The sequence below is a fragment of the Cherax quadricarinatus genome, chromosome 20 (assembly GCF_038502225.1).
Source record: "Cherax quadricarinatus isolate ZL_2023a chromosome 20, ASM3850222v1, whole genome shotgun sequence".
Lineage (NCBI taxonomy): Eukaryota > Metazoa > Arthropoda > Malacostraca > Decapoda > Parastacidae > Cherax > Cherax quadricarinatus.
The window spans coordinates 39,726,825-39,754,777 of NC_091311.1; the positions used below are offsets into that span (position 1 = coordinate 39,726,825).

Below are 27,953 nucleotides of genomic sequence, written 5' to 3' on the forward strand. Positions count from 1 at the left end.
AGTTTAAAATACTATACAAAATGTGATACAACAGTAAAACCCTCAGAGAAAATCTTTCATAATATACAATAATTAAAACTGGAATATTTAGCAAAGGTTTAGTTTTCATGCCTAAAAAGAAATACAGAGAAACTAGACAAAAAAAAAAAGTTAAAAAACATTATGAAATGACTCTCACAGCTAATGAAAGATTGAAAGTATCAGACATGCCTCACTGGCTGATATTCACAAAGATAACATATACGATTATAAAAGGATAAAAAAAATGAAGTTGCAATTTCCTAGCATCATCAATAGGAAGAACACAAGGCTATAGCTATAAACTAAGAAAGAAAAGATCCCAAAAGATACTAGAAAGTTGTTTTTCAGAAGCAGAAGAAAACAATGGAATGGGTTACAAGAGGAGGTAGTAAATGCTACAACCACTGAAAATTTTAAAATATGGTACAAATTAAATACTCAAGAAAGAACACCACAAACTTAGCTTTGCTGTAGCCACACAAACATAATTATGATTGGATAATTACAAACACACAAAATGTAAGCAATGTAAAGGAACACCAAAGCAGTGCCAAAACAGAGGAACTTGATGTTCAGTCGAGGATCCCCTCCCACCACCACAACATTTCCCTCATACACACCTTCCATGTGGCAGCATTGCGTCTGAAGTAAGCGAAGGTATTTTGGAACCAATTGTAAATCTCGTTTAGTGTCAGCTGCTTATCTGGAGCTTCGATGATAGCCTGCAATGATCAAAATTACATTGCTTGAATCTTCATCAAATTTTAAAAATGCACTTCTTGTGCCAATATAATTAATGTATGCCTTTATCTCAGGACATCATCTTCCTACTGAAAAATTACAAAGCCACTTGAAGCTACACACAAGTATAGTCAACCGATTTCTACTTGTGCATGTAAATACCTACAGTGCAATCACTGACCTTATAGGCATACATACCTATACAGTAGTGGAACCATTTATTTTTTAAGTACATGTATATAATTACCTTTACTGCAACCATTGACAGTGTTCGTATAATTGTTTGTACGTACTGTAATCACTGACCTTGTGAGTATAATTGCCTACAGTGTAACTACTGTGTATAAAATATCAACTTCTCTACAGTGATACCACTCATATCTGAACTATATGGGCCAAGACTGGTTCAGAAACATGGAGTTTCCGCACACACGAGGGGGAAAAATGTGCATCTGTACCATCATATCATCATCCATACCCCGTCATATCGCCATAGACGACGGCGTTGTATATTTAAAAAAACGAGTCCAACATCATCTGGCAGTGGGACTAGACACTCTGGGCTTGAATAACAGCCTCCCAGATTTCACGGACCACAGGACCATAAATTATCAAATGGGCTACCTGGAGGTTACCTGGAGGTTATTCCGGGGATCAACGCCCCCGCGGCCCGGTCCATGACCAGGCCTCCCGGTGGATCAGGGCCTGATCAACGAGTGGACAGTCTCTCAGAATTAATCTCTGATATCTTCAGCTGTCCAGGTCTCTTAAGTTCTATTATGTTTCGTACTTTCGTTTTGCATATCCCTCTTGTCTACCTGTTGATGGCTGAGGGGATTGTCAAGTGAGCCTCAGACCAGGCCTCCTGGTCAGTCAGGCTGTTGGCGCATGCAGCAAGTAAGGGTTAGATCATTTACCAAAGTTACCTTTGATATACTATTGACGGGTCTCAAGAGCTTTTCTATTCCCACAGCCCGGCCTTAGGCCAAGCTTGTCTGTTACTTGCCTGGTCAACCAGGCTGTTGCTGCTGGCGGCCCGCTGGCCCATATTTAGACTCTAAACTGCAATTATTTAGTCAATATTTGAAGAAAACACAGGTGGTGAGCAAGCGTTAGTTGTGACAACGCTTCACTCTGGTAGAGCGTTATTAAGTCACTGACTTAAGCTCTACCCAGAGGGAAATGTTGTACCAGTAAAAGCTCATTTGTGCTTTTGTCATGGTATCCTACTAATATTGTTGGAGTCTACCTGGAGAGTGTTCCGGGGGGTCAACGCCCCCGTTACCTGGTCCTTGACCAGGCCTCCCGGTGACTCAGGGCCTGATCAACCAGGCTGTTGATCAACAGACAATTAAGGTGGCATCCTGACTGAGTCGTTAAAAACCTGTGTAGGTCAGTCATCGCAAGGAGCTTTGCAAGCTCAAGCTTCAGTCCCCAAGCTTTCTCAGCATAGTAAAGAACACCAAGATATATGGACAGTGAATGCTCCAAATACTCCAAAAGTGTTTTGACACCTGCCCTTACTGCTGAAGTTTTTGGTCTTGGATGCACTGGGTCATCATCGTCATCATCACTTTCAGAATGTTCCGAGTGCAACACTGATTCTGCAATCTCTGCATCCATCAGAGATTGCACACCAGGGTTGTCTTTGTCACACTCTAGCCAGTTCTGCACGTCATCTTCTGCGGCAGAAAACTCGCTTGATATCACAGAGGGTCGACTTTGCCAAATTATACTCAGCCATAAGGGGTGGCTAGTTCTTAATTAGCACACGCCGCATGAATTAAAAAAAAAATATTCGAAAAAATATGAAAATTGAGCTACATAATCACAGAGAAAAATAGCAACTCTGGTACAAGAATCATTGTTCTACAATGTTCCTACAAGGAATTACAGTGGACCCCCGCATAACGATGGCATCACATAGCGATTTTTCCGCATACCGATTACTTTTATCGCAAAATTTTTGCCGCGCATACCGATTAAAAACCCGCTTACCGATTTTCGTCCGAGACGCGTCCAATGTGCCCTCAGCCAGCCTCACATGTGCCGGCCGTCCCATTGTTTACCAGCCAGCCTCCGCGGTAACATCCAAGCATACACTCGGAATATTTCGTATTATTACAGTGTTTTCGGTGCTGTTTCTGGAAAATAAGTGACCATGGGCCCCAAGAAAGCTTCTAGTGCCAACCCTGTGGTAAAAAGGGTGAGAATTAGTATGGAAATTAAGAAAGATTTTGAAGGGTTTGGGGCTAACCCTGAGAAGCCTATGCCAGTTGTGGAATCCATTGTGCCTACTTCAAAGATTAAGGAAATGTGTGCACAGTGGGTTGAACTGCAAACCTTTATAGATGAAAATCACCCTGACACAGCTGTTGCAAGCCGTGCTGGTGACTATTTCAATGACAATGTTGTGGCCCATTTTAGACAAATCGTAAAGGAACGGGAGGTACAGAGCTCTATGGACAGATTTGTTGTGCGACAGAGGTCCAGTGACTCTCAAGCTGGTCCTAGTGGCATTAAAAGAAGAAGGGAAGTAACCCCGGAAAAGGACTTGCTACCTCAAGTCGTAATGGAAGGGGATTCCCCTTCTAAACAGTAAGAAGATAATGCTCTCCCCTCCTCCCATCCCATCAATCATCACCAGATCTTCAATAAAAGTAAGTGTCATGTAATTGTGCATGCCTTTTTCAGTTTGTGTGTATTAAAATTAACATTTCATGTGGTAAAAAAAAATTTTTTTCATACTTTTGGGCGTCTTGCACGGATTAATTTTATTTCCATTATTTCTTATGGGGAAAATTCATTCGCATAACGATTATTTCGCATAACGATGAGCCCTCTTGCACGGATTAAAATCGTTAACCGGGGGTCCACTGTATAGTCATTTGTAACACATATGGTAACGCCACCAGTCGTAGCATGTCTGCTCACGTCATCAATTTTCATTTTTTTCCCAATTTTTTCATCTATTTCTTGTATTATTCTTTCTAATATAATTGATGATCTGGCATCATAACAGAGTGGGTGGAGCTAATACAGAGTCTGAGAGCCAATCAGAAATTGTCTGGGGACATTTGCTTACGTCAGCAGGTACTCCCAAGTCTCGTGATGCCAAGGAATATGCTTCAATGTTACGCTAATATCAACACTACGGTATATTTACGTATCGCAATTGATCTAATATGACATAATAAACAATAAATAACATAGAAATATGGTAAATACTCTAGAATGAATATTTGGCATAATACCAAGCTGTAGGCCACGGTCAGCTGGAGGGATCAAGTTACCCCTAAGAGGATAAGGGATTATATTAAGTCCTCTTATCCCCTCCTGGGTACTTGTATTAGAGAAAATGGAGTGTAGTACAAGGCTAACTGTGATATACACTCGTAATGCACCATAAAACTTAAAAAAAAAAAAAGTTATTTTCTTGAATTTTTTTTCCCCAGTATGCGCTTGTTTTCGTTGATTATCTCAGAAGTTATTCAGTTATATCGTTAAATAGTGCCATTAATAATGATAGAAATGCAATGAATTTCACAGACAACTGGTACACTAAAGTGTACGCCAAATCTGATTTAGCCTTCTGCCGTATCCTAATGGGTGTTCGGATGTTTCGGTAATAATTTTAAAATTTTGCCCTTTCCTAGGGCCTGTTCAGATATTGGCAAGGTTCAAATAATGGCAGGCTGGGTATGCAAGGTATCACTGCACTTGTACATGAGGAAAGAATGCATACATACACATTTCTTAATTTAAAAATGCCAAAATAGACACGAATGGTTAACTGTTACAACTCTGTAATAGCTAAAGATATAACTACAGTTTACGTATTTACCTACGGGATATACAAAATAACTACTGTCGGTGGTAGCAACTGAAATTATATGAGAAAGCAATTTCAAGATAAAAATAAAGGCTTACAGCAGCTGCTTTAATTCATCTTATAAAACACAATTAAACACCAAGCTAAAAATGTTCAGGTGTCATGCCCTTCACATAAGCTGCCCGATTACCTTTCATTCCCTATTTATTTTGGAATACACAGAAGAGCCTGGCAAAGATTCAGTTCTACGTAACTTATTGATACAGTGAGCTCTTGCATAAAACTCCATAATTTTGTAAAATTTTTTGTAAATGCAATTTAAAAAAGTACAGTACATTTAAAATGGTACAGTGCTTGGAAAGGCTTTCACAGACTTTACTGCACTTGCAAAAAGTCACACTATACAGAAGAGATTTATAAGAGAGCTTACTGTAACTACTTATTTACTTAATTCTGTGAACTATATGTTATATACCCTGACCTGTCTTATAAGTGAAGCATAGGTAAATGGCGGCCGAACCTCCGTGTTCTTGTAGAAATCTCTGTTCCTTTGTATCTCTGCAAACAAGAGAGAAAACGTATTATTCCTTCAGTGTTAATTTCCAATCCAAAACTTTATTTAGCTTTTAATTTAAACTTCTATAAGTTACAATTTTTAAGTTGTGAATCGTAAATATTGATGTATTCAGTGAAGATATCAAAATATTGTATTTGTTTATTTTAAAATATACTCAAAAGGTTAGTACTGCAATTTGTCATATGAGATGAATGAAAAATGCATTTTTAGTTTTAGCTAATGTGCATTAGTAACTGGATGCACAGATACACAAATAAATATATATACTCCCCCCCTTCCTCACTGCCTGTCCTCCCTACAAGCACACCTACTCATATATGTGAACCCACATATGGACTCAGACACATACATGCATGTCCACACACACACACACACACACACACACACACACACACACACACACACACACACACACACACACACACACACACACACACACACACACACACACACGCACACACATGCACCTGTCCCCATATATGTATGCATATGCACAAGTATCTGCTCATAAAAACACGGTCTTCACAAAAACACACTAGCATCTGGGAGGTTCTATGATGCTGGAGAAGGGTTCTTAAGCCAAAGAATTAAAGCTACCCTCTCCTTCCTTGAATCAAACTTTACTACCTCCCATTCCCCAGGTGCTATATAAGCTTTATGGATTAGTTCTTTACCCATAATTTTCACAATAATGTTGCAGCTCCATAAAACACTACTTGTCTATTTTAGTATTAGAAGCAAAGAGATAAGTGGTGTTTGATGTCTTCTACAGGTAAATTTGTAAGCCCTCTATATAACGAATCTCAATTTAGGAGATTGGTTATATTATTATCCCCCACAATTGCCATTACTGGCCAACTGCTTCCCTTATTAGTTCGCTGAACGAGGGTTTACTAGGTTATGAGGAAATTACAAAAATTGAGAAAGAAAAAAAAACACAATATTGAAGCATAAGGGGCAAAAAGCATAATACAGTAGATCACTGATTATTGAGTAATCGGTTATTATCCAGGGTCTTGTTCAAGTGGATACCTGAAGAGATATTGCAAAAAAAAAATTATGCACCAAAGGTATCATAAAAAATTGATGTGAACATTCAGTATTGTGGAAAATCCCATGCCCCAATCCTTCCTCTTCCCTGTCCTTCTAAAGGAGCAGGATAATCAATGATCTACCTAGATGCAAATTTTTGTTTATAAAAATGGAGGAAGTGGATGAGGCCTATAGAGAAGTAAAAATACCAGTAAGTAACAAAGATATGAGAGAAATATGCAAAGTAAATAAATAATATTTATTCATATGATCAAAGAAATTTTGAATATCCAAGAGAGAGAGAGCTGAAAGTATAGCCAAAGAAAATCAGGTACGAAAATATAAATAGAAAAATATACGAAGACGTTACTAAACTTGGAAGCTGTGTAAATACTTTAAACTGAAAAGGATCAAGAAGGCCATATAAAGAATTAACAAGGAAAAGAGCATATAAAAAATCAGCTAAGAAATATGAAAGAAAACTGACAATGTGGTGGAAAATTAAATTAAGATTGCAATAATTTATTTTCATTTGTTCTTTTTGGATGAAAGAAAGGTATTGATTTTTTTAACAAGCAGTTAATGTGTGTGGTTAGTGCACGTTTTTGGGTAAAGAAATGTGGAAGTTTTCATTTGCTGATGATGGTAATGAACTGCTACAAAAAGTCACTAAGTAGAGACAGATGGCCCATATTATATTTGCTTCCTTATTGGGGTAGCACTTAGTTTTGATTATAATAGTCCCTTATTGGGAATCCCATTCATTCCAGTTCTACCAGGTCAGTCTTGGTTTTAGGGGTGGTGCCTGACTAGACAGTCTGGCATGCCAAGCCAAATATCCTGGGTATTCCCATGTAATAAAATAAAATATGACATTTCTGACAATGAGAAGAAAAAATTTAAGTTGACTGAGTATCTAGTTTGAATGGTAGTCTTATTCCCATTATTTAATTTCTTGTATCTATATAAAATCTTGTTATCCAAGTTATTTCATAGTTGTAATCACAGATTACTCTGCTTTTGCTGAGTGATGGGCCTCCTAAAATAATTTTATTAAAATGTCTTGGTTTGTGCTTTTAAAAAATGGGATCCTTATCCCTTATGTATCCTTGCTTGCTGAGCAAGATTCAATGAATGTTTGCTAAGCAAGAGATTACTGTATATGTCACAAGATATTTAAATGAAGATAAAGACAAACAGAAACAGGATAGACTGGATTAGAAAAGATCAAATTATTTTGACCTAAAAACAATGTCTGAGAAGTAATTAGAAACAAATATTAAATGGAAATGATATACAGTAAAGTAAATAAAATACAGCCTCTTCTCACTTAACGATGGAGTTCCATTCCTAAGAGACCACATCGTTAAACGAATTCGTCGCTAAGTGAGGAGCATACTATAATTGTAGTGAGTTTGTGTCATCCATCTTTGATATTGTTTTAATGTCACTTTTCCACAATTTATAACACTTCTGGTATATTTTTAAATGTTTATACAGTAGTGTACTGTATACTGAATAACAGAATAGAGGAAATCCGCTCTAATATACATTAATTTGGTATGAATACTGGTCAGAGAGCCCATCGTAAGTCCAAGGCTTCAGAAAACAAGTACGTAGCTAAGTGAGGAGAGGCTGTTATGAAGACATTAGCACATACAACCATTCCTACTAATTAATTAGCTGGCTTATTTATTCACAGGATTCAATTAATGAGTAATTTTAGTGGTGGGCTACCCACAAATAGATTCAATTATCCAAAAATTTTCTGCCTTATGACTTTCTCATGCCCAAATTTATTTTTATTTTGTTCATTGTTTCTCAAGTATCACAATATTAACTACAGTGATATATTGTAGAAATATACAGATGTAAATTTCACATTCACAGTATTTAATTTTGAAGGATTTCTAGGATAACATTTGCAAATTTGTAGGAAAGACTGTAAATATACAGTATTGGTATAAAACACTTTGCAAATGCCAAAAATAAAAAAAAATTGTACAACAGACATGTTTAACAATGGATATTTGAGGTGCTAGGCAAGGAAAGACCACATGCAGTCAGTAAACAGATAATATTCCCAATCCACAAAATGAGATTATATAAGAGCTAAGTATGCTACACTAAAAACTACAAAATAGAGAATTTTGGAAAAAGAAGAGCAGTAATAAATCAAATATCCTCTTCAAATTTATAGAAGAAATGAATTAAGCATGTATGATAAAATAGAGAACTGAAGATGCTGACAAAGTAGTAGATGTTGTAAATTTTTAGTTTATGTCCACAAGGTTATTAAGGAACAACGAATCAGTGTTAAAAAGCACCTGAAAGATTAGTTATATATAAAAAAAATGTAATTTGGGGTGGTAGTCTAAGCCTATAAACACAAATTCATTGATCTGTAAAATGCCCAATTCCAATATCTTTCTATTCATGGTGCAACTGGTATTTATCCTTGCATGAACTGTGTTTTTATGCTCCCATGAACACTTACATTTGCACAGATACCCATATGCATAACTAACTAAAATAAATTACTTATCTCTAGACATATATGCATGATATCTATATTATAAATTATTTATATACCATACAAACTATGAAAAAAGACAAGTATGCACAATATGTACCACAAACTTTGCTAAATCCTATTGTATTCCCACAATTCTCATTCTTCAACCCTTTACGAGAGATACGGACCTTGTTGTATATCCAGTCCTGCTCGATCTAACATATATGAAAGACCTAAGAAAGATGAAGAAAAAAGGGGGAGAGATAAAAACAGAACATTTACGCAGCACAGCAAGTCACAAGCCACCAAGGGACACGGGAGGAAGTGGCTGGGTGGAAGATGTAGCGGCTAATTGCTGGGTGTTCTAGGCAAAGGTGGCAGGAAAAAAAGACAAATGTGAAAATTTATACAGTATGTTAATGGACATAAGTTCTCAGGAGGACAAATGGGGTATGAATAGCATACGAATCATTCAAAAGAAGGGGATATTCATTGGATAACTATAAATCTATTGAAGACTCATAAAGTATTACTAAAAAATATTAATCTTTCATATTTTGTTTGCTTAATAAAAGTAAAATCTCTAAGATAGACAAATAAATTAACAAAATTTTCTTAATTGCTTCATTAATTATATATGAGACATATTTATCATCCTACATATCTTTTTTTTTTTTTTTAACAAGTCAGCCGTCTCCCACCGAGGCAGGGTGACCCAAAAAGAAAGAAAATCCCCAAAAAGAAAATACTTTCATCATCATTCAACACTTTCATCTCACTCACACATAATCACTGTTTTTGCAGAGTTGCTCAGAACACAACAGTTTAGAAGCATATACGTATAAAGATACACAACATATCCCTCCAAACTGCTAATATCCCAAAACCCCTCCTTTAGAGTGCAGGCATTGTACTTCCCACTTCCAGGACTCAAGTCCGACTATATAAAAATAACCGGTTTCCCTGAATCCCTTCACTAAATATTACCCTGCTCACACTCCAACAGATCGTCAAGTCCCAAATACCATTCGTCTCCATTCACTCCTATCGAACATGCTCATGCACGCCTGCTGGAAGTCCAAGCCCCTTGCCCACAAAACCTCCCTTACCCCTTCCTTCCAACCTTTTCGAGGACAACCCCTACCCCGTCTTCCTTCTCCTACAGATTTAAATGCTCTCCATGTCATTCTACTTTGATCCATTCTCTCTAAATGACCAAACCACCTCAACAACCCCTCTTCAGCCCTCTGACTAATACTTTTATTAACTCCACACCTTCTCCTAATTTCCACACTCTGAATTTTCTGCATAATATTTACACCACACATTGCCCTTAGACAGGACATCTCCACTGCCTCCAACCGCCTCCTCGCTGCTGCATTCACAACCCAAGCTTCACATCCATATAAGAGTGTTGGTACTACTATACTTTTATACATTCCCTTCTTTTCATCCATAGATAACGTTTTTTGACTCCACATATACCTGAACGCACCACTCACCTTTTTTCCTTCATCAATTCTATGATTAACCTCATCCTTCATAAATCCATCCGCTGACACGTCAATTCCCAAGTATCTGAAAACATTCACTTCTTCCATACTCCTCCTCCCCAATTTGATATCCAATTTTTCTTTATGTAAATCATTGATACCCTCATCACCTTACTCTTTTCTATGTTCACTTTCAACTTTCTACCTTTACACACACTCCCAAACTCATCCACTAACCTTTGCAATTTTTCTTTAGAATCTCCCATAAGCACAGTATCATCAGCAAAAAGTAACTGTCAATTCCCATTTTGTATTTGATTCCCCATAATTTAATCCCACCCCTCTCCCGAACACCCTAGCATTTACTTCTTTTACAACCCCATCTATAAATATATTAAACAGCCATGGTGACATTACACATCCCTGTCTAAGACCTGCTTTACTGAGTAGTAGTCTCCCTCTCTTCTACACACCCTAACCTGAGCCTCACTATCCTCATAAAAACTCTTTACAGCATTTAGTAACTTACCACCTATTCCATATACTTGCAACATCTGCCACATTGCTCCCCTATCCACTCTATCATATGCCTTTACTAAATCCATAAATGCAATAAAAACTTCCCTACCTTTATCTAAATACTGTTCACATAAATGCTTCAATGTAAACACTTGATCTACACATCCCCTACCCACTCTGAAACCTCCTTGCTCATCCGCAATCCTACATTCTGTCTTACCTCTAATTCTTTCAATAATAACCCTACCGTATACTTTTTCTGGTACACTCAATAAACTTATTCCTCTATAATTTTTACAATCTCTTTTGTCCCCCTTCCTTTTATATAAAAGGACTATACATGCTTTCTGCCAATCCCTAGGAACCTTCCCCTCTTTCATACATTTATTAAACAAAAGTACCAACCACTCCAACACTATATTTCCCCCCTGCTTTTAACATTTCTGTCATGATCCCATCAGTTCCAGCTGCTTTACCCCCTTTCATTCTACGTAATGCCTCATGTACCTCCCCCACACTTACATTCTGCTCTTCTTCACTCCTAAAAGATGGTATACCTCCCTGGCCAGTGCATGAAATTACCGCCTCCCTTTCTTCCTCAACATTTAAAAGTTCCTCAAAATATTCTTGCCATCTACCTAATACCTCCCTCTCCCCATATTCATATGAGATGGAAAGGTTATACACAAAAATCATATATTGAAGTACTACCCTCAGAAACTAAATGTAGACATGCATTTCCTCAGAGTTATGCTTCTTTGGATGCAACTGATTTGCAGAATCATTTAATGGTCTTTTAGATTTAGAATGCCGTTCAATATTTTTTTTCATCTTTTATCATCTCCCTGCTTGTGTCTTTGTATCTTTTCAATATTGCTGTATTACCCATACAAGTTTAACACTTTCTTCGTAAAATAATAATAATTAATAATTTATCAGCTCTTGAATGGCTGACAGTGAATATGTTTAAATTCTATCCTTTAACTTTAGCAGTTTTGTGTGCTTGCTGAAGAGAGTTCTCTCTATTCCAACACAAGTGTTTCAGTATTGTACAAAGAAGTAAAAATTCCTTCACATTTGTAAAACCAAGATGAACTCAATTAGCGAATGTTTCATGGTGGCTTTTAAAGACACCTCAACACTTTATGGAGAGTTTGGTTAAGATTTTCAATGTAGTTGTCTCCACAATTATAAGGAATACATAATTGCAACAAGAAAATATAGGAAACAGTAGCCTGGAACTGTAGGGTTATATGCCTAATAATTTCTGGCATAGCAAAGGATGCTAGTGTAGTGGATTCAAACTCTTCAAGGTGATGATTGTGATGTCAGTGAAAGGCTTTGATGTAAAGAGCTGGAGCTAACCTCCTTTTGCCTAGATGAAATCATTATTTCCCATTACCCAGGTACTCTATAACCCCTAAAGGTCTAGTATTTCCCAATGGTAATAATAATAATACAGTATGGGTTGAAACTAGTTCATAGGTTTACATAATTACAGTATATGAATACTGTATACTGTACTAAATCACTCAATTTGGGAATAAAACCTAATACTGTGTTTTAATTCATTAAAAATGCTACATATTTTTTCATTTCTCCATGGGGAAGAGAAGAATAATCCTTCCTCTGAAAACCATCGAAATTGTAAGAACTGACTAAAATGTCAAGAGCAAGGGGCTAGTAAACCCTTCTCCTGTATAAATCACAACGTAAAGAAAAAAAGCTAAATTTCTTCTTTTTCAGGTCACCCTGCCTTGGTGGGAGATAGCAGTTATGGTAAAAATATTTTCATTTGTAACTTTGTAAACACTGCAAGTCGCAAATGTAGCCTTTTATTTGCCATTCAGTGACAGCTGTCCAGAATATAAATATCTTGTGTCAAAGACCCAATACAATTGTTGACTACATTAACTGAGGGCACCTTCTAGAGTATGAATACTATACATCATTTTGTTCATAATCAAGATTCCATTATAAGTTATTGAGGAAATTTTAACAGTGCTCACCTCAAATGAATGCTTTTGTTACAATTTAGATAATAAATTCACAAATTAGAAAAGAAGAAAATTTTGAAAAACAATAACTGAAGCAAATTATTTTCTTTGATGTAAAACAGTGTAGCTCTATTAATTATTGAGAATTAAACTTACAACTCACCTCTGTATCAACATATACAGTAAAGAATGAACTAATATTAACAATGGATTAATATTGTATGATCACTATCTATGTGATCTCTGCTTTACTGAAACAATAACAGTTTGCATGAAAATTGTCATACACTACTAACATTCTGCTGAACTTTTATACATGTTACAAAACATTTTATCAAATATCTTTTAAGAACTTTACCAAATAATATCAGATGAATGTATTTTAATTTTCAATTGTCCATGGTACTATTTAAAAGATATTATGGAGAGTAAGAGGCCACTGGTAAGGGAGCACTGAGCCCACAAACTGGCAGAGGAAAACAGTGAGCCCTGAAAGCTGTGAATGCAAAGCTTGTACTTATGAAAGGAGGAAGCATTTTGGATAAGCAAAAAAGCTTAATCATGCATGAGTGGTTATTATATGGGGGTAGTATATACATAAGCAAATTTTAAATAACCATGCATTAGAGAAAATTTCCACCAATAAACATCACACCTTTAGTCAGTACAGGTATGTTAAAAACATTCATGCACTAAGAGGATAATTAACAGAAATACTACTACAATATGAGAAAACAAGAAAAATATTGCCCTCTGAAGAGGATAAAGTCGCAAAGATACAGGGAGGGTATGCACTTGGTTACCTTCAGTAACGTCTAAAGCAGCACGGTCTGCCAGGCGGCGTCTAGTCACTTGGGAGTCCTCTAGTGGCCCTAGCAAAAAGCAAGCAAGGCTTTTCGTTACGTGAGGGTCAGGATGGGTTGTAGGTAACCCACACCTGATACTGCGAGCAAGAGCCAACAAAATGGGGAAGCTAATATTGATCAGCTATCAGATGAACAAACTACAGCACTGCATTTTTAAGACAAACCGAGTGTTCATCTTCTGAGTTCAAGGCAAAAAATTAACAATGTAGATTTATTCATTTCTATTAGCATACTTAAGCAAATTGGTAAGGACAAAAAAGGTCTACTGACATACAAGGTGGCAGCAAGGATATACTGCAGTGCAGGTGTAGGGGGCCTCACTAGTATGCTCGAATGCCTTGCCTAGTGCACCATTTACTCTCCATACTGCCATGTATATAAATGTCAACCAATAATAGCATTTTCATATTATTAAACATCTTATATTTAAAATCTATTTCAAAATATCAAATATCTTGATGACTAGCTGGCTAGGATACAGTGGATGGGAATTTGTCATGCATACCATATTCATATAATTCATTTGTAATTCTCAAGCTTTTAAGATACTGTTATTGGGTTTATGAACATGAAATAATTATTACTGTTGGGTAAGTTATAACTATATATGTCTATATAAATATACAGTACGTATGTATTAATGCTGATATTTTTGTTTGTATCACTAACCAACACATTATCTATAACATAAAATACTCCAAATTATAGAATATCTATTAATAAATACTGTGTAATTTATTATAAACCAAATACTGTACTTTACTGTAATGTCAAGTATAAAAAATTACATAGACCCAGAGTGTAGTCTATTTAATGATCAATCAACAATTATGACATATAAAAACAAAGTACTAGTGCTGTACATATTTTTCACATTATATAAAAAATTAATTTTATTATGTGCACTAAATTTATAGGATTATAGGTTTTGAACAGTGAAAAATATTAAATTCAATGAATAACAGTGTAACAAATATTTTGTTTTAGTACCATAATATCTTGCACAGGACATTATACTTTCAGTAAGGCACAATAGTAATAATGACAGGTTTAAAAAGAAACCAAAAGTATGAACATGGAAACTTCATTTTAAACCATGTCAGTAGAAGTCCAAAAAAGAATGCAAAACCTATAAGAGGAGGATCAGGAAGGAAGTGATGGAAGGAAGATGCAAAATGAACTTATAGATATATTCTGTAAGGAAAATTTTTACCTGGAGTGAGGAGGGCCGCTTTGTCAGTTAATCTTCGACGTAGAGGACCACAACTGGTCGGGGTAGGTGGCTGAAGTATGGGCGGGGGTCGAGAACCTATTGCACTGCAGAAAGATGTGAATACAACATAAAGATATTTATTGTATCGAACAGCTTCACTAAAAGTTTTTTCAATAGCCAACTAATAATCTCATGCTATACAGAGAGACAGAACAAAAAGACATAATACAGTGACTGGAATACACAAATAACCGACACATAGGAGAAACTCCTATGTGCAGGTTATGTATGCATACAGAGATTTTTTTTTTTCACAATGGCCATTTCCTACCAATTATATACAGTGGTACCTCGGGATACATACTTAATTCGTTCCAGAAGGCTGTTCGAGTGCCGATACCAAACAAATTTTTTCCCATAAGGAATAATGTAAATTAGATTAATCCATTTCAGACCCCCAAAAATACTTACAAAAGCACTTACATAAATACACTTGCATAACTGTTCGAGTTTTTAGCTGTTCGTATCCCGAGGTACTACTGTAGTGTAGTTAAATCTAACTTGTCAGTAATTTTCAAGTCATCCTTAAAAAACTGACATTTAGCTAACATTAAATATTTGTGAGGCTGGCTTCTGTCTGTATGTTGGTTACCAAGAGCCTTTAGTGTTAAGTAGAGACATACAGCAGGGCCCAGCTTAAGGCACTTCACTAATATAGCTGTTTCAAATAATACCAAAAAATTTGTCTATATGGCTCATGACTATCATGGCCTGAGCTCTCAACTGGGCATCCAAGCATAATTTTCATTCTCTCAGAGTAGGATGTAAATCCTATGTAAAGGAGTATACAACAATAATTACAATAAGATGTTCTCTCTAGTCCACTACCACTATAGAAACTGTGTAGTATATTACTGGGGGTAACTGTTGAAAAACACTACTTTCATATGCCTTTACTCATAAATAGCATCACTCACTCTCAAAAGGATATGGTGCCATAAGCCAGGGTATGTTGCTGTGAGCCAGGGTGTGTTGCTGTACCGTCATTACCTGGAGTATACCTGGAGAGGGTTCTGGGAGTCAACGCCCCCACAGCCCGGTCCGTGACCAGGCCTCATGATGGATCAGGGCCTGATCAACCAGGCTGTTACTATTGGCCACACGTAAACTGACATACGAACCACAGCCCAGCTGGTCAGGTACTGACTTTAGGTGCCTGCTTGAAGACAGCCAGGGGTCTATTGGTAATCCCCCTTACGTATGCTGGGAGGCAGTTGAGCAGTCTTGCGGCCCTGACACTCACTGTGTTGTCTCTTATCGTGCTAGTGGCACCCCTGCTTTCCATTGGGGAGATGTTGCATCGTCTGCCGAGTCTTTTGCTTTCATGGGGAGTGATTTTCGTGTACAAATCTGGTACTAATCCCTCTAGGATTTTCCAAGTGTAAATGATCATGTATCTCTCCCACCTGTGTTCTAGGGAGTATAGGCTGAGGAACTTCAAGCGTTCCCAGTAACTGAGGTGTTTTATCGCAGTTATGTGTGCAGTGAAGGTTCTCTGTACATTTTCTAGGTCAGCAATTTCACCTGCCTTGTAAGGTGTTGTTAGTGTGCAGTAATATTCCAGCCTAGATAGAACAAGTGACCTGAAGAGTGTCATCATGGGTTTGGCATCCCTAGTTTTGAAGGTTCTCATTATCCATCCAGTCATTTTTCTAGCAGATGCAATTGATACAATGTTATGGTCCTTGAAGGTAAGATCTTGTGACATGATAACTCCCAGGTCTTTCACATTTGTTTCTCGCTCTATTGTGTAGTTGGAATTTGTTTTATACTCCAATGCAGTTTTAATTTCCTCACGTTTTCCATATTGGAGTAATTGAAATTTCTAATCATTGAATTTCATGTTGTTTTCTCCGGCCCATTTAAAAATTTGGTTGATGCCCGCCTGGAGTCTTGCGGTGTCTTCAGTGGAGGACACTCATGCAAATTCGGGTGTCATCTGCAAAGGAAGACACGGCACTGTGATTTATATCCCTGTCTATGTCAGATATGAGGATGAAGAACAAGATGGAAGCGAGTGCTGTGCCTTGTGGAAAAGAGCTTTTCACCATAGCTGTCTCAGATTTTACTCTGTTTACTACTACTCTTTGTGTTCTATTTGTTAGGAAATTATAGATCCATCTACCAACTTTTCCTGTTATTCCTTCATAACACATTTTATGCGCTATTATACTATGGTCACACTTGTCAAAGGCTTTTGCAAAACCTGTGTATATTACGTCTGCATTTTGTTCGTCTTCTAAACCATCCAGGACCCATTCTGCCCTGGGCTGTGTAAGTGATGAGTATTTAGGTGGGTGGCGATCTTGCTTCCTAGAACCCTTTCAAAGATTTTTATGATATGGGACATTAGTACTACTGATCTGTAGTTCTTTGCTATTGCTTTACTGCCTCCCTTGTAGAGTGGGGCTATATCTGTTGTTTTTAGCAGCTGTGGGACGACCCCTGTATCCATGCTCCCTCTCCATAGGATGTTAAAAGCACATGATAGGGGCTTCTTGCAATTCTTGATGAACATTGAGTTCCATTAGTCTGGGCCTGGGGCAGAGTGAATGAACATGTCATTTATCACCTTTTTGAAGTCATTTGGCATCAGGATAATATCAGATAGGTTTGTGTCTACCAAATTCTGTGGCTCTCTCATGAAAAATTCATCTAGGTCTTCAACTCTCAGTCTGGTTAGTCGCTCGCTAAAAACCAAGTCATATTGGGACTTGATTAACTCACTCATTTCCTTGCTGTCATCTGTGTAGGACCCATCTTGTTTAAGTAGGGGCCCAATACTGGATATTGTTATCAATTTAGATTTGGCATAGGAAGAGAAATACTTTGGGTTTCTTTCAATTTCATTTATGGCTTTTAGTTCTTCCTCCGTTGCTTGACTCCTTTAAGATTCCTTTAGCTTTAGTTCGATGTTTGCTATTTCTCTGACCAGTGAAAATAATTTGTTGAATGTCATTAGTCACTCCCAGATGGACATTCAATATCTGTTCAAGTGCCTGTCCATCTGATTGTGTCTATTACATGTCCACACAAAATAGTAATATCACATATACATTTATATAGCATTTTCCCCACAATACACCTTACACTATATAAAAATTATTTTCACATTAATGTAGTAGCCTCCATAACAGCTTCCATGAGTTAGGGTGTATTGTTGGTGATTCGGTCTGTTTACAGAATTTGTGCACTCTGCATCTCTGTATTTTGGCAATTTTTTAAATTACTTTCATATTGGTTTCTTTTTTAGGCCTAGCTCTATTGCACACTTAATAAACTTGAAGCCAGCAGAGGCTAGTTTCAAAGGTTTAGGGATAGAAACCAACTTCACAGCATCAAAGTGCAAAATGAAGCAGGGATTATCAAATGTGGAGGATTTACCAAGCAACAGATTTTTTATGTGGATGAAAGTGCATTATTATGGAAGAAGATGTGCTCTAGGACATTTATTGCTAAAGAAGAGAAGTCAATGCCTGGCTTCAAAGCTCCAAAAGACAGGCTAACACTCTTGCTAGAGGCTAATACTACTCACCACTTACTATAAGCTAAAAACAAATATTTTAAGGCAAGTAAAGAGTGTACTGTATATGCATTTTACTTTATTATTTTTTTAGGTCTAGTTCTATTTCTCACTTCCTATATGATGGTGTAAATATGTTATCAGGCATTTATATGTATTTAAAAGTGAAAAAGGGTGATTCACTTTACAACAATTTTCGCTTTACAATGGTAGCCTAGAAACTAACGTGCCATATAATTGTGGCCCTCCTGTATGGTGAAGTTCTATCATAAATTAGCATCAAACAAATCCTCATGAAAATACTAGTGATCTGATATGGAAATACATAACTATTTGAAGAAATATAAATGAATTACTCCATGGGGAAATGGAGAAAAATCCTTCCTCTGTAAGCCATGCATGTCGTAAGAGCAGACTAAAATGCCTAGAGCAAGGGGCTGGCAACCCCTTCTCCTGTATGAATTACTAAATATAAAAGAAAAAACTCTGTTTCTTCTTTTTCGGATCAACCTACCTTGGTGGGAGACAGCCATTGTGTTCAAAAAAATATATAAAAAAATAAAAGAATTACTTTCTTTCTGTCAACACACCGGCCGTATCCCACCGAGGCGGGGTGGCCTAAAAGGAAAAACGAAAGTTTCTCCTTTTACATTTAGTAATACGTATACACAGGAGAAGGGGTTACTAGCCTCTTTCTCCAGGCATTTTAGTCGCCTCTTACAACACGCATGGCTTAAGGAGGAAGAATTCTGTTCCACTTCCCAATGGAGATAAGAGGAAATAAACAAGAACAAGAAAGAAAATAGAAGAAAACCCAGAGGGGTGTGTATATACAGTGGTCCCTCGTTTTTCGTAATTAATCCGTTCCTGGAGCCGTTACTATAAACAAAATTTATGATTTACGAATCAGTTTTCCCCATACGAAATAATGTAAATACAATTAATCCGTTCCTGACACCCAGAAGTATTAAAACAAAAAAATTTTTTACATGAAATATACATGTAGTACATAACAATACAATGGGAAATGATGAATGAAACATTAACAGCATAACACTTACGTTTATTGGCGATTCTTCTTAGTGTATGGGAGACTGGAGGAGGAGGAGAGAGTGGATTGTTTAAAGTTTGGAAGGGGAATCCCCTTCCATCAACACCTCAGGTACCATTTCCTTTTCTGGGGTTGCTTCTCTTCTCTGTTTCTTAATGCCACTAGGACAACCTTGAGAGTCACTGGAGTCCTGTCTCGCAAAATAACTGTGGAGAGAGCTCTGTTTCTGGCGTCAATTTAACACTTCCCTAAAATGGCCCAAGACTTTGTCACTGTACATGTTGCCAACCTGGCTTGCAACAACCTTGTTAGGGTGATGTTTCTCCATAAAGCTTTCCATCTTACCCCACATAGTAAAAATCTCTTTAATTTCTGAAGAAGGCACCTTCTTCCATCTCTCTTCCTCCTCCTCTGCAGCAAGATTCCGAGCTGCGATGTGTTGCTCTTGCAGCTCCTCAGTGGTGAGCTCTTCATTGTGGCCTTCCACCAATTCTTTCACATCCTCCAAACTCACATCCAACCTCATGGAACTCCCCAGTGCCACAATTGATTTTACAACAGACATAGGCTCATTAGGGTCAGTCCCAAATCCTTCAAAATCCCTCTTGTTTACCTGGAGTTTACCTGGAGAGAGTTCCGGGGGTCAACGCCCCCATGGCCCGGTCTGTGACCAGGCCTCCTGGTGGATCAGAGCCTGATCAACCAGGCTGTTGCTGCTGGCTGCACGCAAACCAACGTACGAGCCACAGCCCAGCTGATCAGGAACTGACTTTAGGTGCTTGTCCAGTGCCAGCTTGAAGACTGCCAGGGGTCTGTTGTCGACACAATCTGGCCACAATTTTCTCCAGGCAGAGTTCGAAGTCCTGGTAGTCACTCCCTCCCAAGCCATACCTATAAGGGTTATGCAATGGAGGATGCTGAAGTGTTCTCTCCAAAATTCCCTTAGGGTCAAGTGAGTGTCTGTGGTCACAGTCAAGCACCTGTGAAACACTGCTTTTGTGTAGAGTTTTTTGAAGTTTGCAATAACCTGCTGGTCCATGGGTTGGAGGAGAGGAGTGGTATTCGGGGGCAAGAACTTTACTGTGATGAACTCAAACTCCTCGAAAATTAGGTCATCCAAGTTTGGAGGATGAGCAGGTGCATTGTCCATTACTAACAGGCACTTGAGATCCAATTTCTTTTCCAGGAGATACTCCTTCACACTAGTGCCAAACACTTAATTGAACCACTCGACGAAAATTTCCCTCGTGACCCATGCCTTACTATTAGATTTCCAAAACACACACAATTTACTCTTCATAACATTGTTTTTCCTGAACACTCTGGGATTTTCAGAATGGTACACTAGTAATGGCTTCACCTTGAAATCCCCACTAGCATTAGCACAGAACATTAGCGTCAGCCTGTCTTTCATAGGCTTGTGTCCTGGCATTGCCTTTTCCTCTTGTGTAATGAAGGTCCTCTTTGGCATTTTCTTCCAAAAGAGGCCTGTTTCGTCACAATTGAACACTTGTTCAGGTTTCAGACCTTCAGCCTCTATGTACTCCTGGAATTCATGCACATATTTTTCAGCCGCCTTGTGGTCTGAACTGGCAGCCTCACCATGCCTTACCACACTGTGTATGCCAGTACGGTTCTTAAATCTCTCAAACCAGCCTTTGCTGGCCTTAAATTCACTCACATCACCACTATTTGCAGGCAATTTCTTTACCAAATCTTCATGCAACTGCCTAGCCTTTTCACAAATAATCGAAGTTATAAGAGTATCTCCTGCTAATTGTTTCTCATTTATCTACACCAATAATAACTTCTCAACCTCTTCCAGTACTGGTGATCTCATTTTTGTCAGCATAGTTACTCCATTTGCAACAACAGCATCCTTCATTTCCTTTTTCTTGGCTACTATGGAACATAAGGTTGTGTAGGGTTTCTTATACATCCTGGACAGTTCGGCCACACTTGTACCACTTTCATATTGTTCAATGATGGTTTTCTTAAATTCAATTGTATTTCTCACCTTCTTTACCACAGGCTTGGCACTAGGAGCTTTCTTTGGAGCCATGGTAGCTTATTTAGTACTTGCAAGCACTAAAATAAATGGAATATTATGAAATATTTCGCTGGAGCACGTGAGGGGACCTTCGCTCACTGGTAAACAATGCCAGACTGGCTGCCGCCCCGGCTCACGTCGTGGGTACGCATCCCGGACGAACTACTACTCGCGAGTCAACCTATGAAAAGCGAGTCCATGTATATACGAAAATACCCCTATGATTGGCGAAATTTACGATTGCCGGGAACTACAAAAAGCGGGGGACCACTGTATATGTTTGTACATGTATGTGTAGTGTGACCTAAGTGTAAGCAGAAGTAGCAAGACATACCTGAAATCTTGCATGTTTATGAGAGAAAAAAGGACACCAGTAATATTACCTCCATGCAAAACAATTATAGGCTTTCGTTGTACACTCACTTGACAGGACGGTAGCATCTCCCTGGGCAGCTGCTGTCTACCAAACTACTACCTATGACTCCTTATTCTTTCTTTCTTTCAACACATCGGCCGTATCCCACCGAGGCGGGGTGGCCCAAAAGAAAAAACGAAAGTTTCTCCTTTTACATTTAGTAATATATACAGGAGAAGGGGTTACTAGCCCCTTGCTCCCGGCATTTTAGTCGCCTCTTACAACACGCATGGCTTACGGAGGAAGAATTCTGTTCCACTTCCCCATGGAGGTAAGAGGAAATAAACAAGAACAAGAACTAGAAAGAAATTGAAGAAAACCCAAAGGGGTGTGTATATATATGCTTGTACATGTATGTGTAGTGTGACCTAAGTGTAAGTAGAAGTAGCAAGATGTACCTGAAATCTTGCATGTGTATGAGACAGAAAAAAAAAAGACACCAGCAATCCTACCATCGTGTAAAACAATTACAAGCTTCGGTTTTACACTCACTTGGCAGGACGGTAGTACCCCCCTGGGCAGCTGCTGTCTACCAACCTACTACCTATGACTCCTTATTATACTATAGTAGTAATTTATATTTTATCAGCTCTTCACTGTAAAGTGTAATGTCATAGTAATACACATTAAACTGTTAAACCTTAACAATATGCTCTGCAATGATACACAATAACACTTTTTTCCTTCAATATATCTATCTGGATAGCTTCTAATGGTATGGTGTAAGAGTCTATGTACTGTATGATGTAACAAAAATATATGCATTCTTCAGTAATTCACTTAATAGTGATCTAAAATTAAACTAAATAAATTAGGTTGAGATATGGTGTTGTTATGGTTAAGATATTTTTGCAGAGTATTCCATAACAAAACTTGAAAGATTTTAATAAAATACTTATTAAGGCTATAACAAGGTATTTTTTTACAAAGAATCATATTATGAGCTAACCTGAATAATGATACTGGAGGCATCTGCCCCATAGGGGAATGAGGGAGACCTAGAGGGTTGGCACCCAGTACACCGCCTCCTAACAAGCCAGCTCCTATTGGCAGCTTCGGTAATATACCACCAGGACTCTGTGAACGAGAAGGATACTGCATATTATGTGCTAAATGAATACAAATTATAAGGTGAAATTTATACATATTTAATACAAAAGAAAACTGTGAATAATTAAATTAGCAAGTATGCATGACTTTAATGCTGTATGTAAAAATAATATATTATGAAGCACAATATAAATACAATGCTGTACATTACATATACTACTGCACTATCACAGATTTATCCCTAACCAATCATAGTTTATGTACTTTTATACTAGACACTGCTGTTGCTCTATGGTACTGCACCTACTCTCAGTACCAAATACAGAGAATAGTTACTACTACATACCAATCCAGCATGACAATGACTAATAATGAACACAAACATAAAATTTAAGTGCATGTCCACTGTTTTGTTATCAGAATTTTGAACATGGTAAAGAACTCATGTAAAGACTCAATGAAAAACTTTTGATGATAAATCAGTGACTGTAAACTTAAAATGCTATGATGAATAATATGAGCGTCTACAACAGGTAATATTATCACCTACAGCATAACACACCTGTGTGGGGGGTTCGACGAGAGGTTTAGGTTGAGGTGGAGGAGGCTCCGGCGAGGAAACCCGAGGTGGGTGGTGGTGAGATTGTTGCTGCTGCTGCTGCTGCTGTTGCTGCTGTTGCTTGTTCATATGCAAATGATTCATCATAGCCTAAAAAACATTATAATATGGGTAAGTAATCTGGACAAAATTTATGAAGAGAGTGAGACTCAGGTTATGGTATGTAGGAGAGAAGGGCAGGTATTTTTCCAATAACAGTAATATTTAGAAAGGAATGTAGAATGTCACTGAGAGTGTTTGAAACAATGTTTATGATATGCTGTCTTTTAAATGCACAATGTTCTTCTTTCAACAAACTGGCCATATCCCACCGAGGCAGAGTGGCCCAAAAAGAAAAACAAAAGTTTCTCTTTTTAACTTTAGTTGTGTATACAGAAGAAGGGGTTACTAGCCCCTTTCTCCCGGTATGTCAGTCCCCTCTTACGACATGCATGGCTTACAGAGGAAGGATTCTGTTCCACTTTCCCATGGAAAAAAAGGAAATAAACAAGAACAAGAACCAGTAAGAAAATAGAAGAAAACCCAGAAGGGTATGTGTGGCTTCAAACCTAACACTTTTGTATTTTACTTAGAGACATGTTTGGATAAATATTTGGTTTCATAAATGCCAGTTTATGGAAAAAACAAGGAATACTGAAATACTGGATTTTCATGCAATATGACTGAAAAATCTAATTATTCATCGTTCCCAAGTAACTTCATATAAGAAACGTTTAGTAAGTAAAGATCCTAAATATAAAGAACATAGTGCAGTATAAATTATAATTATGGGTATAAATTAGTGACAAGACAATCATTACTTCAACGAACAACATAATATTAATTGTATACCAAGCATATAAAACTGCTCTATTTCTTCATCCAACAGCAGGACACCCACCTGAAGTCTATCTCTCTCTTTGGTAAGCTGTCGCTCCAACTGACTGACTACCTGCATCTGTACTCTCGCCTGTGCCGTCGACCGGTCATCTAGCGTGTGTTCAGTGTTAAGGTGCCTGCAGGATCATGTACATTAGTCACATACTTACTAAAATTCACCTTCCACAAATACACACACAACTACATACCTACATACACAAACATATACACTCACTCAGTGCCCCCCCCCCTTCATCAGGTACACCTGTACATCTACTCATTAATGCAAATATCTAATCGGCCAATCACATGGCAGTACCTCAATGCCTAAAAGCATGCAGACATTGTCAAGAGGTTCAGTTGTTGGTCAGGCCATACATCAGAATGAGGAACAAATGTGATCTAACGACTTTAACAATGGAATGATACTAGATGCCAGATGGGGTGGTTTGAGTATCTTAGAAACCACTGATCTCCTGGGATTTTCACACACAAGAATCATTTGAGGTTACAGAAATTGGTGTTAAAAGCACAAAATATCCAATGCATGGCAGTTCTGTGGGGAAAAGTACCTTGTTAATGAGAGAGAGGCCAGAGGAGAATGGCCAGACTGGTTTCTGCTGACAGGAAGGTGACGGTTACTCAAATAACCACTCATTGCAACAGTGGCATGCAAAAAGAGCATCTCTGAACAGACAACACATCAAACCTTGAGGTAGATGGGCTACAACAGTAGACCACATCAGGGTCTACTCCTGTTAGCTTAGAACAGGGAAATGAGGCTACAGTGCACACAGGCTCACAAAAACTGGGCAGTTGAAGACTGGAAAAATATTGCTTGCCCTAGCTAATCATGATTGCTGCTTCACTATGCAGATGGTAAAGTTATTATTTGGCATAAACCATGGGACATGATGGAACAGAAGATCTGCAGCATGCATGTGTAGCAGACAAATCTGCACCATCTGTGTGATGCTATCATGTCAACATAGACCAGAATCTCTATAAAATGTTTCCAGCCCCTTGTTGAAGCCATGCAACAAAGAATTCAGGCAGTTCTGGGGGCAATAAATAAATAAATAAATAAATAAATAAATAAATATATATATATATATATATATATATATATATATATATATATATATATATATATATATATATATATATATGTATGTATATATATATATATTAATATATAGGGAAGTACCACCTCTATAGCTGGAATGGGGACCCTCATCCTCAGAGAAGACAATAAACGTACCTCAGGGAAAACTCAAGGTTCTCCCCGGAGCTGTTTGAATATTTTCTTCTCCTACCACCCCCTATATTTATATTCTATGTGAACATTTATTAATAAACAAAATACATTTACAGAAAAAAAACATAAACATGAATACAATGGCACAATGTATCAAAGATGATGAATTTCCTCCAGCTCCTCCGAGGCTGGACGTGAACCAAGTATGCAGCAAGCATTTCCCCTCTGGATGGCGACGCTGAGGCGCTGGAACATGAAAGTGGCTGCCCTTGGGTCCCTGGTGGTGTCGATGAGTCTGGAACCCAATTCTTTAAGGAAACGTGTGGCATTTTTTCCCCATGATCCCAAGGTCTCTGATCCCACTGGGACAAATTGATACTGTTGGCTAATGTCCCTGTACTTGCTGATCTTGTACTCCTCCCTGTGGTCAGCAGCTCCTCCCTGTCGCCCCACACTGTGATGGATATAGGTGTCAGCCAGTGTGGACACACAGGTATAGTCCCATGCTAAGAGCTTGCCATTCTTCCAAGGATAGATGGTGATCCCGTCGGGGCGGTTTGCTGGGTTGTGGGTATTGTTTGCTGCAAGTGATCGTGGCTCCCTCTCGGCAGGGCATCCAGCTGTAGCAAGGGTTCTCTTAATGATGTCGTTGACCTCATTGTGTCTTGCATGCCAGCCCTTGGTTTTGGAACAGTTAAGACCATGTAGACCGTATTGGTCTGCTTGCACTTCGCCGCAAATACACATATATTCTGTGTGAATTGGGGCAGCAAGGCGCAGAGCCACTGCAATACGGAGGGTCTTAGGGTCGAGTCGCGTTCCCATTGCCGATATGGGAACTGTTTGGAGGAAGTCCCCGGAGTGAGGTGCACTCACAGCCTGGAGGCGGGCAATCTCCCTATCTGATGTTGCAGCCCTGAGCATGTTGGCAAGCACCTTTTCAGCAATTGGGCTATCCCAGCTTGACTGTTTGTGAGCCAGTGCTGCACTAGGGTTTGGTGCTGGAGCAGCAAGAGTCTCCCATTCGGTGATGGCACTGACATAGCTAGGGTCTTCTATTCCTGCTGAGTCACTGAGGGTGTCAGGAAGAATTTGTCTTATCAACTCGTTTGATGCAACGGAAGAGGATAGGAAAGCTGGTAGAGCAATCTGGGAGGATCTGCGTACTCCTAGCCCTCCAAGCCTGACCGGAAGTGAGGCTTGCAACCACTGTCCATCGTCAAGGGAAAGATTCAATACACTCTCTAGCATGGCCTTCAGGAGAGAGTCATATTCCTTGAGTTTTGGACTGCTGAAGGCTGGGGAGCATCTCAGAAAATAGGTAAGTTTTGGGGTTGACAGGCACCTGGTGAGTAGGTAGAAGGCATCGTGTGTGTCAATGTCTTTCATCCTGCTTTCCATTGTCCGGAGGTCTGAGACTTTTTTTCCTAGGATCAGATCGATGGCATTGGACCCAAGAGGAGCACCGAGGAGAGTGCTATTGGCTGGATCAATGGCTCGTGCTCCTGGTAAAACGGTACTAATATTCTGGATCAACTGTTGATTGGTAGAAACTATTTCACATTTGGTGGGGTTTAAAGAAAGGCCCAGGCTTTCTCCCATGTCTTTAATTTTACTGATGTCCTCCAGGAGAGATTCTGCTGTGCCAGCTAGGGTACCGTCGTCCAGGAACCAGATATTGAGCTCGCTGGAGAGTGCCTCCGTGACTTCCTTGATGACCAAACAAAATAGAAAGGGGGCGAGAGGGTCCCCCTGTTGCACGCCCTCACAAGAGTCAATTTCATGGTCCCCAAACAATAGTTTGGAAGTCACACTATAACACGATTCTATGAAGGGATAAAGGGAAGGGAAGTTTCTATAAACTGCTTGGAGAGCAGCATCCCTTCTGACTGAGTTGAAAGCATTGGCAAAGTCCAATTTGACCAAGGCTTTTTCATAGGACATGTTTTTGATATATACTCGTGCTGCGTGGGCAGCTGCTTCACAGCCCTGTTGAACGCCGAAACCGAGCTGAGTTGGTTTCAGCATTGCAGCAGCCTCTTGACTCACCCTTCTTACTGCAGCCTTGGCGACTAGGCGCCGAAGGGTGTTACCCACTGCAATGGGCCTGATTCCGCCATCCTTTTTCCGGAGGGCACACAATGAGGCACCAAAGAAAAAGGGTCTGATGGCCTCTGGGACACCGCCAGCCAGGCACAGGTTGGAAAATTTGGTGAGTTCAGACAGCAGCCTCTCTGAAACCTCACCAAGTGCTGGATTGAGT

At 38.6% G+C, this 27,953-nt stretch overlaps 1 protein-coding gene across 13 annotated transcripts in view; it reads right to left on the reverse strand.

Annotated features, from left to right (window-relative positions):
* FoxP (forkhead box P) overlaps window positions 1–27,953 on the reverse strand; it is a 913,334-nt gene that overhangs the window by 51,991 nt on the left and 833,390 nt on the right. For 10 of the 13 annotated variants that reach the window (XM_070086983.1, XM_070086981.1, XM_070086982.1 and 7 more), the window contains 7 exons: window positions 24,455–24,569; window positions 23,518–23,664; window positions 22,855–23,000; window positions 14,807–14,910; window positions 13,531–13,599; window positions 5,076–5,152; window positions 642–743 (listed from right to left, as the gene is read on the reverse strand). In XM_070086983.1, the coding sequence (XP_069943084.1) occupies window positions 642–743; window positions 5,076–5,152; window positions 13,531–13,599; window positions 14,807–14,910; window positions 22,855–23,000; window positions 23,518–23,664; window positions 24,455–24,569 (760 nt within the window). Of the gene's footprint in view, window positions 1–641; window positions 744–5,075; window positions 5,153–8,906; window positions 8,952–13,530; window positions 13,600–14,806; window positions 14,911–22,854; window positions 23,001–23,517; window positions 23,665–24,454; window positions 24,570–27,953 lie in introns of all 13 variants that reach the window. The other 3 variants (XM_070086974.1, XM_070086975.1, XM_070086976.1) reach the window with 3 other exon arrangements.